This window comes from Patagioenas fasciata, chromosome 3 (genome assembly GCF_037038585.1).
Source record: "Patagioenas fasciata isolate bPatFas1 chromosome 3, bPatFas1.hap1, whole genome shotgun sequence".
Lineage (NCBI taxonomy): Eukaryota > Metazoa > Chordata > Aves > Columbiformes > Columbidae > Patagioenas > Patagioenas fasciata.
The window spans coordinates 23992654-24010063 of NC_092522.1; the positions used below are offsets into that span (position 1 = coordinate 23992654).

Consider the following 17410-nt stretch of genomic DNA (forward strand, 5'->3'; position numbering starts at 1 on the left):
CATACAGAGGTTAAACGATTCAGACCTATGATAATCTGACAAAGTTATCTGGATTTCTTAAAAGAAAAGAACATGTTAAACTTGAGAATGCTGTGTTTGAAATAACTTGAATCTTCCTTAAAATCCTGGCCTGATGGAAACATCGATGCAAGATTCGGTGATTAGAGAAGAAAACCCAATTATTCTCTAAGTGGCATTACTTGTGGTCAGATTACTGTTGAGGTCTTCAGTTCTAAACTGCAGCACTAAAAACACTCCCAGCCCGTATCAGTATCCTTGTCTGTCTTTCAGAAATAGCTATGTCCAGGAGCTTAAAATGTCTTCAGCCTTGGTTCTGGTCACTTGCTTTGGTTTTTGTCAAAAAACAGGTGACATTGGTGGTGATGTCCTCTCTGCTATACTGTCAGTGTAACAAAATACTGCTTTACCATTAGACTTGGCTTCCCCTTCGCCCCCCGGTAGGTCTTATCTGCTTTAACCAAGTTTGCTTGTTTTCAAGCAGATTTGAAGTATCAATACGTGGCACTGAGAGGGAACTTGTCACAGAAGTAGTTTGTGTAAGGAATCCTAAAGAGTGTTTTAGGTTTTGCATTAAGACATTTGCTGACCTGACCCTTTGGCTATACATACCCTATGGATAAGCAATTGAAGAAAGTGAAGGGATCAATAAATAGGGTACCTTCCCATATCAAACTCCTTTGGGGAGTCTGGGATGTCCTTAAGTCTTCATTCTGCCTGTCCCTACAGCCTTAGCTACCTGTAAACAGTTTTAAGAAGCCTATTTCATCGATCTTGTTTCAGTCAGTGGAATTCAGAGGTTACCCAGGGCTGTTTAAAAAAGTTTTCTGACCTAGGGAGGAGTACAGACATTTTGAGGCTGCTCTTGAGGTGTATGAAGAAAATCTCTCCAAGCTTTTGTCTTCAGTAATCAAATGGAAAATGTTGATAGAATTCAGCTTGATGAAGACCTCGCTGGATGTATACTCTAAAAGTACTTCCAAAATAAGAATTCCATGTTTATTGAATGTCAGTATTTTTGTCAAGTGCTGTCGTAACCTGTTGGATGTGCCTTGGCATACATTTTAAGACTGCTGGTACAGTTTTCTAGTCAGTGTTGACAGTTTGCCCTGCCAGGATGAGGAATGTTTCATGGACTGAGAAATAAGATATTAATAGAAATCTCTCTTGAATATCTTTGCATTTTCATAAATTCTCTAGAGTTGCCAAGTCTATCTCAGCAAGCAGCTTGTTAAAGTAACTTTCTTTGAGTGAGTTAATCAAAGGGTGCTGCTATTTGGAACACCAATACCATGTTTGCCAAATGGGGATATCTTTTACCTTGTAAGCCTCAAGAGCCTGCTTCTGACCTGTACTGAGAGGGTATGAGTCATTTATGAGAATTAAACAAAGGATGCCTAAGAAATAGTCAAGTAAGCAAAATTTTCTCTTCAAAGCTTCCAAATAGGTAGACAATAAAGGAGTTGTTATTCAAAATGAATGTTCTAAGTATTTTAAAATAACTGGTGTCCTGTTTAAGATCAGGTCTGTTTTTTGTAGCAGGCTGCGGAAAGACTTAAGCTACATGGTTTTAATATTTCCTGAAACATTCAAATAGAACGTGTGGAACATAACTAGTTAAACTCCATGGTACTTAAGGTGCTAAAGCTGCACATAATTAAGACCCGTTATAGTTTGTTAAGGTAGTGTTTCTCCCCTTCGTAGACGGGAATCTCCGTGGAAAAATCTGCTTGCGTCTGAAAACAGGTTCTATGATTCATTAAACAGGTATCATCCTGTTGGGACTTGAGACTTTGTAATAACCATTTTGACCAATTCAGGGTTGGACTTTTTCTACATGGATTGGTAATCACCACACACATCACCACGTTTCTCTTCACATTTTGTGTGTCCAGTTGAGCCCATTTTTGGACTGGTTAAAAGCAGATGGTGTCAAAGGCAAATGGCTTAAGAACCAGCTATGAATTCATACTAGATACTGGATTTTTGGGAATCGCCACCTGCAAAGGTGCAAATTCCTGCTGGATATACCAGGATTTTAGTGAACTGCTTGCAGTATTTGGAGAAGCAGATTTTCAAAAATGTAAGTTGAGATACACAGGAATAGCAGTTAATTATCCAGGTGAGTTTTTACATCTGCTTTTCACAAATGAAGTAAAGACATCAAATAGATTTTGCCTGACTTAAACATAAGAAAGGGGGGGGGAAAAAAATACTTGTTAAACATAAAATAATGTTTCTGCTGGGAACATAATCACAAATTAGAATTAACATTGCATGTATTTTAAGATGTAAATCTCAGTTTCACTCTCTGTAGTGTTATTCATAAAATACTGACATAGAAAGCCTTTTGGTTTTATGAGCTTTCTGCAGGTAAATGTGTTACAGAGCCCTTCAGAATTACTGAGTCAAATTCCAGCTTTGTTTTTCATAGAGGCACTCATTGTGGTGACTACTTAATCTTTTGTATGAAAAGTTCCCCTTTCAGTTACTGATCTTGGGTGGTGTATTCTGCATGTTGGCATGAATAAAATATTTATCTTGCATGTTTGATTTAAGGTTTTCTAGGGCCTGTCGAGGCTCATCCTCCTGTTAGGCAATGCTATGAAAAACCACACGGGAGAGCTCTTTAGCCATCTTGGGATCAAGTGGTTGAGACATTTTATTCACCAAATTTCAGTAGTTAATGCTTTTCTTTAAGGCAACTGCATTCACTGTTCATCTTCTGAGCAATCTGATGAAGGAAAAAGGGGATAATTATCTAGTTTACAAATTGTGGTCTTTCATATTTGAGTGAAGAATGCCTTGCATTTCAGGAAGATGGAATACGGTCTTAAGACTTAAGTAGTAGAGTTTATAAAGAGGCTTTCTTGTTGAGCTGTTTGACAGCTAGCAGGAGTATATGGCACATGAGTGGTAAAGCTGTCTCTTTATTCTAAAGATCTGAAGCAAAGGAGACCACTTCTTCAGAGTAATTTCATTAAAATATTAAAGTCATAAGTAATTGTATTCAAATATTAAAGTGTATCCTTGTTTGGGTTCTTCCATTAAGGCATGTAGTAGGTCTGTGTCACCACTTGTCAGGAATTCCATTTGGGAGGGTACTACTTCTTTTTGCAGTCACTATGGCTGTCATGCCATAGTGTGTGGAAACAAAGGGATGGTGAATGGAAATGAACAGGAACTATATGTGGAGAAACTGAAAAACTCATGCTATTCTCCTTGAAGTCCGTGTTCACAGTTTCAGGTGTAAACTGCAAGTAGCACATTAGATATCAGGTTATGTGATGAAGTAGCCATTGCCAAAGATCTCATCTTGATAAATGTTTTTGAGCAAGGAATTCTTTCTTAACGAACTCAGTACTGAAGAGTTTTTTCTAAAAGATCCCAAACTGTGGTTTGTCTTCATAGCATTAGCACTCGCTGTAGATCTTCTGATGGTTACAAGGTGAATTCTATATTCCAGCTTCTTCCACTGTCAAATTATTGAATATTTTGTCAGCTGTCTTACTTGATGGATCATGTATTTCATTTTGATGTGTTTCAAGGAATATTGATAATGTTAGCAATTTTTCTTTTGGAACTTATGGTTTGATTGTCTGAACAGCGGTAGCAATTGAATATTGTGATTCCAGCTGAAGAGCCAAACTGAAATAACAACGCAGGATGTTCTTGCACCTCTCTGATGCAAAATCCAACAGCAAAGGGACAGTTACACATTCCCTTCTGCTGCCTCTATTTTGCATAGTTAACTGTTGACATTTTTGTCCTAAACAGGTGTGACTAATTTGTCAGTGCACAGAAATAATCACGAAGCATTGAAAAAATTGTCATGAGGTTCTGCCACCCCCACTGGAGTTAACTGCCTTTTGAAAACATGAATGGGCTCAGATGAGCCAATTTAAAGTGGCCTTTCACCAGAATTACTCAGTAGCTATGAGTGTATATGAAGGCTTTCATGATTTTCTTGAATGCACAGGCATCCCCTATTACGGATTACAGGGAGAAAAACAGGCAACTTGTGTCACATGTTGTTTCTTAATATTTTTCACACTGGGAACTTAAAAGAGGTAAAAGTATGTGCTGGAGGGCACAAAGCTGGAAAGTTTTTGTATTATCAAACCAACATTTTAGTGTTGGTTGTTTCTGTTGGGAGTCATATTTCAAGTGTTTTCCTTCAGCTGGCAAACAAGAAAATAGCCCTGACAGGTTATAAAAGTCATCAAGACAATCCAGTATGAGGCTCATTCTGCTTGTACCAAATAAAGACAGTGTAATCAGATAATTTCTTCATGGATGAACCACCATCTTTTAAGGGAAGATGCATGAAAGCTGAAGGTGGTGGTTTTGTAAAAACAAACTAATATGTAGGTTCACTATTTTTTGTTTTCGGAGTGAGAACACAGCTTTTTTTGTGTTGGCTAAATTAAAAAAGCATAAATAAATGGAAAAAAAATAAAACAATGGCTATACTGCTTGTGCCCCTCACACATTCTGCTTTATTCTGAAAGAAAGATTTATACTGTGTATTTGAGAAGAGATAAAGTGCAGAACTGTGCCTTTTCTCCTGGTTTGTCTTTTTTTTTTTTTGTTTTGTTTTGGTTTTTTGTTTTGTTTTTTTGTTTTTTGGGTTGTTTTTGTTCCTGACCACTTTCCATTGTAATAAGTAAGGCTGCACCTTCAGATAACGAATCCAGAAAAATGCAGTGTTTACTGAATTCTTCCTATGTAAGAATTTGGAAGTGGGGCACTGAGTTCAGGCCAGGCTCTTTTTTTGTTCAATAATGCCACATACAAGGACAGTGAAATAGGACCCATCTTATATCCTGCCCTACCTTAGCATTAGCATACTGTGATAATTCTAAACATTGCGGAAAACGTCCTGACACAAACTGTCAGTAATTAAGAAGAGCAGAACATTCCTCCCTCTTTGTCTTACTCTGTCCATCTCTGCTTTGGAGAACCTATGGGGAGAGGCTGAGGGAGCTGGGGTTGTTCAGTCTGGAGAAGAGGAGGCTTAGAGGTGACCTCATCGCTCTGTAACTACCTGAAGGGAAGTTATAGCCAGGTGGGAACTGGTCTCTTCTCCCAGGCAGTTAGCAATAGGACAAGGGGACATGGGCTTAAACTCTGCCAGGGGAAGTTTAGGCTGGATATTAGGAAGAAGTTCTTTATGGAGAAAGTGATCAGGCATTGGAATGGCCTGCCCAGGGAGGTGGTGGACTCACCGTCCCTGGAGGTTTTTAAACTGAGACTGGACATGGCTCTTAGGGCCATGATCTAGTAAATGGGCTGAAGTTGGACCGAGGGTTGGACTTGATGATCTCTGAGGTATTTTCCAACCTAGCCAATTCTGTGATTCTGTGAACCGTTTCAGTATTCCTGTTGTTGGCATCCAGGTTCATAGCTGTCTGTATGCAAGGCCCTGTGGAAGTGTAGTATGTATATCAATCTGACTTACACCTTGTACAAACAAAGGGGATCAGAAAAGAGAAGTGAGAAGGTAGAAAACCCACTACTTCTGGAATGTGTGTTAAAAGTGCAAGATAATCTTGGTAAGCAAGTTTTTGATGTCTTTGGAGAATAGTACATACACAAACATTGCACATGACATAGTCCAAACCACCAGAACTTCCTTTCAAGTAATATGTTATAAATCTTGTTGCTGTTACAGTATTTGCTTTCACAGAATCACAGACTGGTTGGGGTTGGAAGGGACCTCTGGAGATCATCCAGTCCAACCCACCTGCTAAAGCAGGTTCGCCCAGAGCAGATCGCACAGGAATGTGTCCAGGCGAGTTTGGATGTCTCCAGAGGAGACTCCACAACCTCTCTAAGCAGTAGCTTTAGAAAGCAATCGTTAGAGTAACTTAGGTTGGAAGGGAGTTAGATAAGGTTGCTCAGCCTTGTACTCTCAAATGTTGAAAATCTGCCAAGGTTATTCCACAGCAATCATACAGTTGCAGCATCAACATGAACTCATTAGTTAGTGGGTGTGTTTCATTTCACAAGAAGCTTTCTCAAAGAGTAAGCAGTCGAAAAGGGAGAAGGGAAAGCATTTGGCATTTGAAGATATTCAGCTTTTCACACCCATTATGAAAAAAGACAGAAACCAATGACAGTGAAATCTGTCCGCTACTTAAAGTTTTTGTTTTGAACTAATAACTCTTACTCTTATGGTAATTAATATTTCCAGCGTGTGGAAAATGTTCTTGATTGTTGCTTTCTATTCTGTGTGGTATTTTGGGTCTGTCTGATTTTCCTACCTTCCTACTCCCAACTCTTTTTTTTCATTCTGATTATTTACTATTGTTTCGATAGGCAAATGTTAGCAAGTTTGACGGGCAAGTCCTATGTTACCTGTAATAACGAATGAACAGTAATTCATGGATGTGTTTGTGTCCTGCAGACCAAAATCTACACCAACGGGGCAACCCAGTGCCAATGGAGTACAGTCAGAAGGTCTAGATTATGACAGATTGAAGCAGGTACGTATGTAATGCTTTGAATATAAAATTTTAGCTGTTTTGTTAACTATTTCCCAATTTCAATAATGATTTAGCGATTATTAGTCATTATCTTTCACCAGACGTGTTTCAGTGTTCTTAGGAGCTGTAACTGTAGGATGGCAGCTTACACAGCCCCATTACTTTCTCACAGATGCGTATTCCTGCTCTTGCATTAGGCAGGACTCGCAGGATGGCATTGATATTATCTGGAACTGGGAATCTGGTTTGTCTGGAAAACCTTTTCTTCTCTTTACCCAAACAAACAACAGGCCCTCAGAGCAGTTCTAGCAGAACAAGTATCACCATGTTTTAGTATCAAATGTGGGTATTCATGGTTATGAGTTTGGTGATGAAAGAGCATCCAAGTGATACCACCCTTGGTGTAGCTATCCTGGCTAAGAGCAGAGTCGAGTCTTGTGGGAAGAAGGCAGCAGCCACCTTGTGCTAGATGAGGAAAAGACACTAGGATGTTTGGAAGCAGTTACCTGTAGATGACAGGCCTTTGTCAAGTGTACTTGCCAAACAGCAAACCTGTGCCACCAGAGTCCTGTCAGGGGATCTCTTGTGACTTGTATGAAGACAGGAGCTACCAGTTAAAAGTATGGGTGATCTCTAGACTGAGAAGATGTTCCACACCTCCAAGAACAGGAGTTCCCAGAGGAGCAAGTGGTTGTAAGGTATTTGTGTTCCTCTGACTACCAAAAAGTATTTTTGCCCCATTGTGCTTCATGGTGTGTCTAGTAAGCTTTAGGAACTGTGAGGCCAATGTGCAGCAGGGAAAGCTGATTCCCATGGGTGAGCAGCATTTCAGCATGGTGTCCTTGGTCTATATGACGTTCTTGAAGAGGTGGGGTGTATGCAAGGGGTAGCTGGCCCTGCTGGTGGCTTGCTGTGCATGAAGCTTGGGCAAAGACAGGAGTAGCACTTTCTCAGTGCCAGTCTCAGTTGTGTGGTATGTGGAGTCATGTCTGAGGTCTTGGTACTGGTTTTGGCCACATTTGTTCATGTTATGCTGGTGGAAGCTCCTTTTCTTGAGGAGCGTGTTGAGATGGTGCTAGTTACTTTTCTGACAGAGACTATGAGCATGCAGTGTATTGGTGTGATCTGCCTCTTTTCAAGGCAAGGCTCTGCTGAAGTTGGATCCCTGTCCTTGAAAAGGGCCATGTGATGTTCTGGCTGTTGCTGGGGGGCTCTACATTCAGGGGACTGTAGAGAGATCATTGGTTTTGTGGTGGGTGGGTTCCAGGCTTGGCAGGTTTGGGGGTTGTTGGTTATAGGGCCTTGGCTTTTGTTGGTGGCAGTGGTTTTTAGAGGAGGTGTGAATTGCAGAGTTGGAACTGGGGGATCTTCCACAAGCGGTGTTTGGATCAATGAGCTGGTCTCTGACTGGGGAAGGGAGTTTTGGAGTGGGTTCCAGCTTGGTGGTTGGATGTAGAGCAGGTTCCAGCTCAGTGGTTGGCTGTAGAGTGAGGTCTAGCTTGATGGTTGGTTATAGGGTGTGTTCTGACTCAGTGGTTTGTTCTAGATCAGGTTCTAGCCCAAGTGATTGTTCTACACCAGGCTCTGGCTAGGCAGAGAGTTATAGATCAAGTTCTGGCCATGTGATTCTGGAGCACGTGAGGAGAATGTTTTAGAGTCTAGTTCAAAGGGTACTCATGTTTTGTCATCTCATGATGGTTTGTGGTACTCTTGCTACAGCTTCCATGAAATGCTGATGGTAGCAGTCTAGCTGCCTCAGCTGCCTTCTTTTTTATTGTGTTGGGCTTTTTGTGTGTGGTGTTTGCTGCTGACTGCAGATTTGGCCGGGAGGTGACAGTCTTTCTCCCCTGCAGAAACAGACCCTACCCCCCACCTCTGCTTGGAAAAACATTTTCACCAAATCATCAATTAACACCATTTAGATGAAAGGATGGGGAAAACAGCAAGCGGGGGATGGCTCTTCATCACCTTCATTGCCTCCCATTTCACTTGGCAACTGGAAATACCTCGATAACTTGATCCCTCTTTTTTTTTCCTTTTTTCTTTTGATGTTTCCGTGGCTTGCAGGTTTTAGTTAGCTACTTTTTTGCATTCCTAATTTCAGTATGTCTCTTGTCCTCTCATAAGTTCTGTAGGAATCAGTTTGTAGGACTCCTGTCTCCTATGGAACATTTTTGTTTTTTTTTCTTCATTGTACCTCCAATAAGATTGTTTTAGGGATGCTTTAGGTTTGCGGGATTAACTTGAAAGATAAAGGCTGAGTTATGCATTTCAGAAGAGTTAAAATTTGATTAAAGGTTGCAAAAATTTCGATTTCTCTCTGCAGAAAATTACGGGTGGCAAAACTAATCTGTTCATGTTGCAAAACTAATCTGTTATTTATGCTCTGACACTGTAGGACATTTTAGATGAAATGAGGAAGGAGTTAACGAAATTAAAGGAAGAACTCATTGATGGTAGGTATCAACCTGTTTGCTGCTGCTGGTCAGTGTTAAGATTATGGAGCTGCAGGTGCACAATGCCGTCAATACGATGTGCTTCTAGTCTGAGACTGATATGTTGGTAGAAGTAGATTTGTTGTCAGTCTGATGGCATATTGTCATTTGTGCCACATCTGTTTGATTGATGTGCTTGTATGTTTTCCCTCCTGTGTTTTTTGTTTTAATCGCACATTGACACCAAGTAGTATCTTTTACAAGTGATTGGAGGAATCTGTATTTGTATGATTTGCAGTTATCCTTGTATCATGTGGTGCTAGGTGGATTATTTTTAAATAATCCAGAGCTTCTGAGGTGTATATTTCAAAACTGGTCATATTCAGACTAGGAATATGCTTCTAGCTTTTCTGTTTTGGTCTGTAAGGTAAGAGTCAAAGAAAAGAATTCTCATTATTTTCATTTTTATTTTAACAGAAGACATTTTCCCAAGTAGTCTTCTGTAATTAAGGGAAATTATTGAGAAAGAACAATCCTAAAGGTCCACCAGTCAAGAAGTAGATAAACTGTGTGTTTTAGTAGCTTGGTGGGTGGTTTTTTGGCTTTGTGGAAAGTGACAAACTAGTGAAAGGGGGGGGAGGGGGAACTCATATTAAGCTGATATTACTGCTGGTAAAATATCAAATGTCATCAAGTGATGCAGTAGAAAAGCTGTCCGCTTTTGGGCTGCAGAGAGTGCAGTGCTTTTCCATATATTTTTGACTGCACTGTGTGCTGCAACCTTGTCGAACAGTACAATGCAAACAAGGGAGAGCCCTGAGGCTGCTCTTAAAACAAACAAACAAACAATTAAAATAAATGAACCAACACATAAGCTCCTTGGTAATGCCAGTGGTAGCGATTGTCTTGGGGTAAGGTTGTAGAGTTGCTGGCAATGCAGAACTGAAAAATAAGATGGTTACAAAAATGTTACAGGCAGAAAAAGGGTATTTCCTGGTTGAGAATGGCACTTGTCTGAAGCCATGTGAAACTATCTCATGTATAGGCTATTCATTATATGAGTGTTGGAACAGGGTGAGCCTTCTGTAAGGGGTCAGTTATACATTCTGTCTTTCTGCCTTGACTTTGACTGTTGGATTTTAATTTTTTGTTCTTTTTTTTCTTTTCTCTAGCTATCAGGCAGGAACTCAGCAAGTCGAATACTGCATAGAAAGACTAGTACTAAGCCGATGTGACTCTTTAACTTGGTATAAAACTGACTACGTTTTGTGAGCTGTTAGAAGAAAACGGAGACAGACAGACACTTGGAAGGAGGGAGAAACAACCTATTCTGAAAAGCTTCAGACACATCACTCTGGTGATATGCTATTCCCCTCCTAGTTTGCAGCTTTTTTCTGACCTTTACAGCAGGGTGGAAAAGACTCTTAAAGTTACTGTAATGATTATGCAGAAATTCCTACACCTATCAGATGAGATCACAGTGCTTTGAAGTCTACTCATGTCAAGATAAAATTGCACATGTTTCAGAATTTGTTGTTAAAACAAAAAACAGGGAAAAGCTTGGGAAGGCTTTTCAGAGAGGTTTTCTTTGTTAATGAAGGAGTTAGCAAGTTATACTGTTGTACTTCAAATGTATCTCAGGTTTGTCTTCCTATCATATCTGATGTTTCCATGAATAATTTAAAGATCAGATGTGTAGAAGTGCAGTTCACAGAACATGGAACAGTTAGAAACACATGCTTTTAAAGGGCAATATTTGTAAGTGAATGACCTAGACAGCGATGGCATATCAAGATTTTGGAATTTTATGATAGGAAGCCTCTCTATTTAGCCTTCATGCAATTTTATAGGAAAATTAAAAAAGCAAATACAAGTCCAGAGTTTAAAGATGTAGATGCCTTCCTACATTGTTACGATGCTTTACCAAATCTAAGACTTCTACATAATGCGAATCAGCAGTCAAATGTAAATCATTAGTATGTTGTAGATTTACAGTAGATTTTGGGGCTTTTTTTAGATTTATGCATGTGGACATTTTTGTAATGTAACACAACACAGCCAGCTTTTTAATTAAAAGAAAAATTGCATGTCACAGAGTAGCCTTTTCATTTGTAAGGCTTAATTTATGCCCAGAAAGATGTGGGATGAGGGAGGGGGAAGGTGACACATTTTTATTACTTTCTACACTTTTTCTTCATCTTACATGCATGTGTAATAATGAGGAAAATGTGACTTTTATCAGTAACCATGTTAATGGAACCAGGTACTTGATCCTTTTGTATCTTTTTTTTCAGTTTTCTATTTGAAATTCAGTAATACTTCTGTGATGGTTATGAAACTCCCATGTGAATCTTAACTCATTTCTCGGTGAGAGAACAAACGTGTAGGCATCTGAATTACTGAGGATGCACCTGTGTAAGTGCGTTGTCCTTTACCTTTTTACCATGACCCTCTGCTTCGCTCTTTTCTGAGACTCCTTTTTTTGATTGTTTAATGTTTAGTTACCTTAGAACGACGGAATATCAGATCACAGTAAATGTCCCCTTCTCTTCCATTTAATTAATCTGCCACCCTCCTTCCAAAAACCCCAAAACCAACAAGAAAATCCACAGCTCCACACAACTCAAACCCTGAAAAACAGCGATATTATGCCTTTGGGTTTGGTCAACAATTTGAGAATCAATTTTAGGGGAGATGGTACCTTTTTGCTTCCCAGGGTTTCCAGATTTTATGCTTGTAATTTTTTTTTATGTGCTACAGTTCAGTGGAATAGGAATTTTATTAATTAGATCTGTAGTGCGTTGGACAAAGAACATGGGTCAAAATCTTCCCTTTTGCTTTGCACTGTCAATTTTTCTGAGCCGTAACAGTGCCATGTTTGCTTTGAGATCTGTGCTGATCCAACATAAAAGTTTAATTCCAACTTTTGGAGAGATTGATGTTTCAGCTTAAAAGCATATGCAGCTCCGTTTGTAGGACAAATGCTTTCAATAACAAACTGTCTTAAGTGCTGAACACCAAAGCAAAGCAGCACTTACAGCTTTGGAAAGGCTTCAGTGGGAAATTTTTGTCCAATTCAAACATATCTCATTTCTATGGGTTCAAATTCTAAGAGAAGACTACAGTGGAAATATTGCTTAACTCTATTTATTAGTCATTTTTTAAAAGGAAAAAAGAAAAACAAAAGCATTTTTCTGCATGCATTTATTGAAGGCATTTAAAAAAAAAATCTGTAGTAAGCTTGTCAAGTACTGTTTTTCTCAAAACAAGAGGAGGCATTTTCATCTTTGTCGATGTAACTTTTTGTTTTACATGGACTTTTAGAGCATTAAGGACGTTTACCCTTGTCAGAAATCATGTTTGATTTGTTTCTAGGAGAGTTCAGGAGTAGCATAGTGGAATAGCATGGATGGGTATAAGTGGTCCAAAATTAAAGGATGAACTACTAAATCGTGCAAGGAACTGGCTTATGCACTAAACGTTTTGTGCCTTGGTCTACAATTAACATGATTTCTGTTTAAAAGAAAAAGGAACAGATGTCGTCTTTTGTGCTGCTTCTACATCCATACTTTCTGTAATTCCAAACTGCCGCATTGGTTCTTTCCAGAAAATCGGATTGAATTAAAGATTACTGTAGACATTTCCTGTCCTGCTGACAGTTGCACCGTTTCCAGAGATTTCAGTATTGAAAATGAACTGCAGAAGCTAAGATTACTTTGCTTACTGGTAACTAAGTTCTTTAAAAACCATATTGTGGTGGTTCTGTGCTTTTGTACAATGGATGTCTTAAGCTGAGGGCAGTTTAAGGGATCCTTTCTAATGCCAGGAAGGCGTCACTTTCCTCAACACTGTGATCTGACCTGTGATAAACTTGTACTATAGGCAAGTGGCTACCAAGTCAACTGCAAACCAACTGAATGTAAAAATCTTAGTGCTGGTGCTGAAATCTCTTCAGATAGTCATAATGATTTCCAGTTCATTGTTTTAAGAAGTTATCGAGCATCAAGTGTCAATCAAAGACTGAAGATCACTAATGAATGTTGACTTTTCATGCGTTTAGGTTTACCTTCTTTTTAGTTTCTCAGTTCATTCTCTGCTATTTTTATCATATTGTGTCATTTTAAATTTCTTACATGCTAACGTTTTGTTTGAGCGAATGAAATAAAATTGCAATATATACACGTTGCCACCAATTATTTCTGGAACTTCGTAGAAGACTCTCCAAGGTTTGCTACTCAAATTCCTCAAATTTGTAATGACTCTGGTCATTCTTTACTCCTTGATTCTACCCCTTCTTTCTGTTTCTCCATCAGAAGATTCAGTAGAGAAAGATAAAGACTTACCTTACAAAGAATGTAACTGCAGGGACTGTGTAACATCCGTGAACGGTAACTGCTGTACATAAATTCAAATCCATTTGAAATGTAAGATTTGATTTACATTCTCACACGGCATCACTTTGGTCTCTGTATTGATGGAGAACTTGGAGGGAGGGGGAAAGATGGGGGGGGGGAAATAATTGCAGTTAGTCTGACTTTTGCTGCTTTTTTGTTCATGACTTATTTTCAATACTGGTAGTAAAGAAAACCTACCATGCTCAATTTGTCTTATAGCAGAATATTGAGAGTAGCTGTTTGAATGTCCTTGACTTAGCATCCTGAAAGCTGTACTTCTCTGCTCTTGTTTTGTGTTGTTTGGCTGGATTTTCTTTTCATTCACAGAGCTAATGGGATAATCCTGCTTTGGCAAACAATTGGTCCCAGTGCCAATTTTGGCACCACCCTTAGTGAGTTATAAAGGGTATTTAAAATAAAATTATCACTAGATTCTAAAATGGTCTGCTGTTACTGGGGTGGTGTTAGGCAACGAGTTAAGAATTTCTGATTTAAATTTCTGAACGATGTTACGAGACCTGTCTATTCGTGTCAAGAAACGTACAATATCTGTTTTTTTAAAGTTGTGTACTATGACAGTAGGAAGGTGGTCTGCAGTTCATCAAACTGGTGATTATCATCAGTTTATATAGGCTCTTCTGAAAATGTTTAGGTGGGCTCACTTCCAGTGCTATAATGTTTCTTCCCAGAGTGTCTTTTATGACTCATCATACAAAGCTTGCAAAATCAAGAGAAGATTCCCTCTGTTTTTGTTACCTGAACAAGGCTGGGCTGATGGAGTGCAAGGAAGAAGTTCCAAAACTGGCTTTGTACCCAAGACTAACAATTCTTTGAGGCACTGTAAATTTTCCGGACTCTGCAGGCTACTGCTGTGGGGTTTTTGATGGAGAGCAGGTGAAAAGGGAAGGAATTGGCGATTTCACTGGTTCTGGGGCCAGTGCAAAGTACTTGAAGAACAGGCTAAAGTTCACTTAAATCGTTTCTCTTACGGGGTGATTTTTAGGTATGGAAGTGTTGAGGATTATTTAATGCTTAGTGACATGCTATCTAGGAGAATCGTAATGGAGAGAGTAGTAAGTCTGTGAAATCAGCTGTCACAATACATATTTACACATTCCAAAGAGTATGTCTTTAAGTCTACCCACATGAAGGCCTGACAGGAGTTAAGTATTTACTTTAATTTCTTGGAGATGGTTGCCTAAGACTGAAATTGATATATCAGGAATTATATTCAAGTTGATTCAGCCTTACAATCTTAATTAAAAAATGTGTCAATAGAACTTGGCATCATTGTCCAGGGTATGAAATATGAGGTGTAATTCTAGATGTTGGGAAAGCTCAGCAAAACCTTAAATCCACAGCACAACTGTCTGCATGGTACCTGGTGATCAGCACCTTCATTTATTGTGCAGGGATTTGGTCATAACAGTCACACTGGACATCAAGGAGCTTTGTGAAATTGCCTCTGTTTTACAAATGGATCCCAGTTGAATTCTTAGTCATTACATAAATGTGTTTTCTAAAGTTTATTTTATGGAGCTTGGTGTCCTGAATCTTAATGAGTGTTCTTTATCTGGTGTCCTACCTTGAAAAACTGTTCAGTGGCAAAGACACGGAGCAGCTGCTGCAGATGAAGTGTGGTGCTGCTCTGGCTGTTGCAGCTCTCAGCTAGAGGCAGGCGGCTTTCCCTGTTGAAATGTTTAATTTTGCCATTGCTGCTCTTCAGTTATGTGGAACACCTTCTCCTCTGTATTCTGGAGCTGTTACTGGTGTGACATTTTCACTCCTCTTTGCAAGTGCAGGTCTCTTCTGCAGCTGCTCAAGTACGGTAGAGTTGGAAGTGATCTCCCATCATCATCCTGTGTTTACCATCTTTAAGGGTAATTTTTTTATCACCAGCCAGCTGGAACCACTTAAGTCCCTACCTGCTCTCTGAATAACTCTCAACTCGGCAATAAAGTTATCTATGCTAACTACGCTGTGTGCTGAACTGTATCCTGGTTTTCTTGCAAAGCCCCTAGGAGTTGGTCCATAAGCTGCTGACGCAGGCGGAGAAAAACATTAAACAGTAGCAAGGAAGTGGGTAGAAGAGGAGAAAAGTGCAAGGGAAGTCTGGAAATGCTCAGTGCAGGCAGGCGGGGAGGAAGCATCTGGAAATGAGCAGGGGCTGCAAGAGGCTTGAAAACTCACAAACAGGGTTTGAACCCAGTCTGGATGCTGCTGGAATCTGCAAATCTACATAGGTGGCAATCCTGAGGCTGCTTCCCCATCGTTGTACACTTAGTACATACTAAAAAAAATTACCTCTGTGTTGAAGGTAAGTTATATGCTGCTTGACATTTTTTCCCAGTTACTGTATTGTGAAACCAGTTTGACCCTGCGTAGCTCAGTAAGTCCTGCGATGCTGCAGAACCAGCCCCAGCAGCTGAAATGTAGCCCCAAGGAGGGGGGACTGCAGACACCCTCCCAAATGCCTCCTGAGCACTGATCTTGTTAAGTCCCTCACTGCCATGAAGCCTTGTGGCTGCACCAACTGAGAAATAGAAGTTTATGTGGCTTAGACTTTTCTCTGTGTCAGTGAACGATGCTTGTATTTCAGATAAAATTGGCCGAAACTGTGCTTTTATTATTCCTGTACAGTCTTCACAAACTCACATTCCCCACAGATCTCAAACTACGCAGAAGGGGAACACGCAGGCTGCATACTGGTGACAACTTTATGTGCTCTTTAAATTAATTGCATAGTTATTTTAAAAAGTAAAGCACGTTTCGAAGACAAGTTACAAAATGATAATTTGCAAGCTGAAAATATCCAGGTTCTGTATTTGTTATGTCTTGACTAATCCTTTTATTACTTTCCGATGGAACCCCAACCCCTAAAACACGAGTTTTCAGTTCTTTATTCAACCTGCTGGTTTGCATTGCCTTTCAAATACATTTCCATCACTTGTTTCCCTTGTGTAACCCTTGGTGAGCTGCTACTTGCTGTAATACTTTATCAAAGAGTCTGTGGGATGCTCTGTGCTCTCATTTGGGAACAAACAGTTGTGTTTGAGTTCTGCTGAGCAGCTGGGCTCTTTTACCACTTGTAGCAGAACAGGGTGATGGAAATGAAAAATCCTCATGTGAGCTGTTTGACCTGGTGTAACAAAGTGCATCTGAAAGTCAGCCAAAGGTAGAGATCTCCAGAGGTAGCTGAGGGATGGGAATGGGGTAGTACAACTTCAGGACAAACAGGTAAAGAAATGGCAAGCCTACAGTAGTGGCAGGCAAATGAGAGGAGCTTTCCGACAGCCCAAAATGCAAATGCCTTCCTTGAAAATGAAGGAATAGAATTGTATAAGGCTTTGAAGATGGTGGCACATTTAGCATGGTCAAAATAATGAACGTTGGTTGAAGCATCTGGGTTTCATGTGTTGCCAGGCAATGTGTGTGAGGGAAACAAGAGGTGATTATTTTAACGATCAACAATAATCAAGGGGAGCAGAACTAGTGTTTCATAAAATACGGCATTTTCTTGCTGTATTACTTTTCACTTACATGCATTTGTTTTTTCATTAACGGCGTAGAAACATAAGGTGAAATACATAACTGAAGTTGTGTCTTTTATATATTTTACTAATAGGATTTCAAGTCCGAAACTCCACTCCCTGAGCACAGAGCCTTGTTGTGTTACAGCCTGGGTTACGCTCTGCAGACAGACCCAGCACAGCTTCCATTGCATAACAAATTATTAATTACATTTTGTTTATCTTCTGAAGGACAACTTCATTGCCATGAAGTCACTGGCCTTCTGGGGAAAAATCTGATACCTTTAAGTGTCAGCCAGTCAGCCTGGAAATCATAGAAGCAAATTAGTCATTATATATTTACCTTCCACATTATTCTAAAGGCAATGGGTTTTGTGCTTTAACTGGACTCCCTTATAACTCTCTGCATATGCTCTCAGCTATTGTGAATAAAAATGTTGCACATCTTCAAGCCCTGTGTATTCTCGGCTTCTCTGAAATCGATATGCATTGTATTACAGAGGTTGATCTTCTTAGTCTGAAATGTTTCCAGATATCTGATGTAA

The 17410-nt window shown here is 39.6% G+C and overlaps 1 protein-coding gene across 7 annotated transcripts in view; it reads left to right on the forward strand.

Annotated features, from left to right (window-relative positions):
- Positions 1-13120, forward strand: part of ENAH (ENAH actin regulator) — a 101571-nt gene extending 88451 nt beyond the window's left edge. For 4 of the 7 annotated variants that reach the window (XM_065833402.2, XM_065833405.2, XM_065833407.2 and 1 more), the window contains 4 exons: positions 1723-1785; positions 6428-6506; positions 8905-8962; positions 10114-13120. In XM_065833402.2, coding sequence (XP_065689474.1) covers positions 1723-1785; positions 6428-6506; positions 8905-8962; positions 10114-10151 — 238 coding nt within the window. In that variant the 3' untranslated portion in view covers positions 10152-13120. The remainder of the gene's footprint in view (positions 1-1722; positions 1786-6427; positions 6507-8904; positions 8963-10113) is intronic. The other 3 variants (XM_065833403.2, XM_065833406.2, XM_065833408.2) reach the window with 2 other exon arrangements.
- Positions 13121-17410: the final 4290 nt, after the last annotated feature.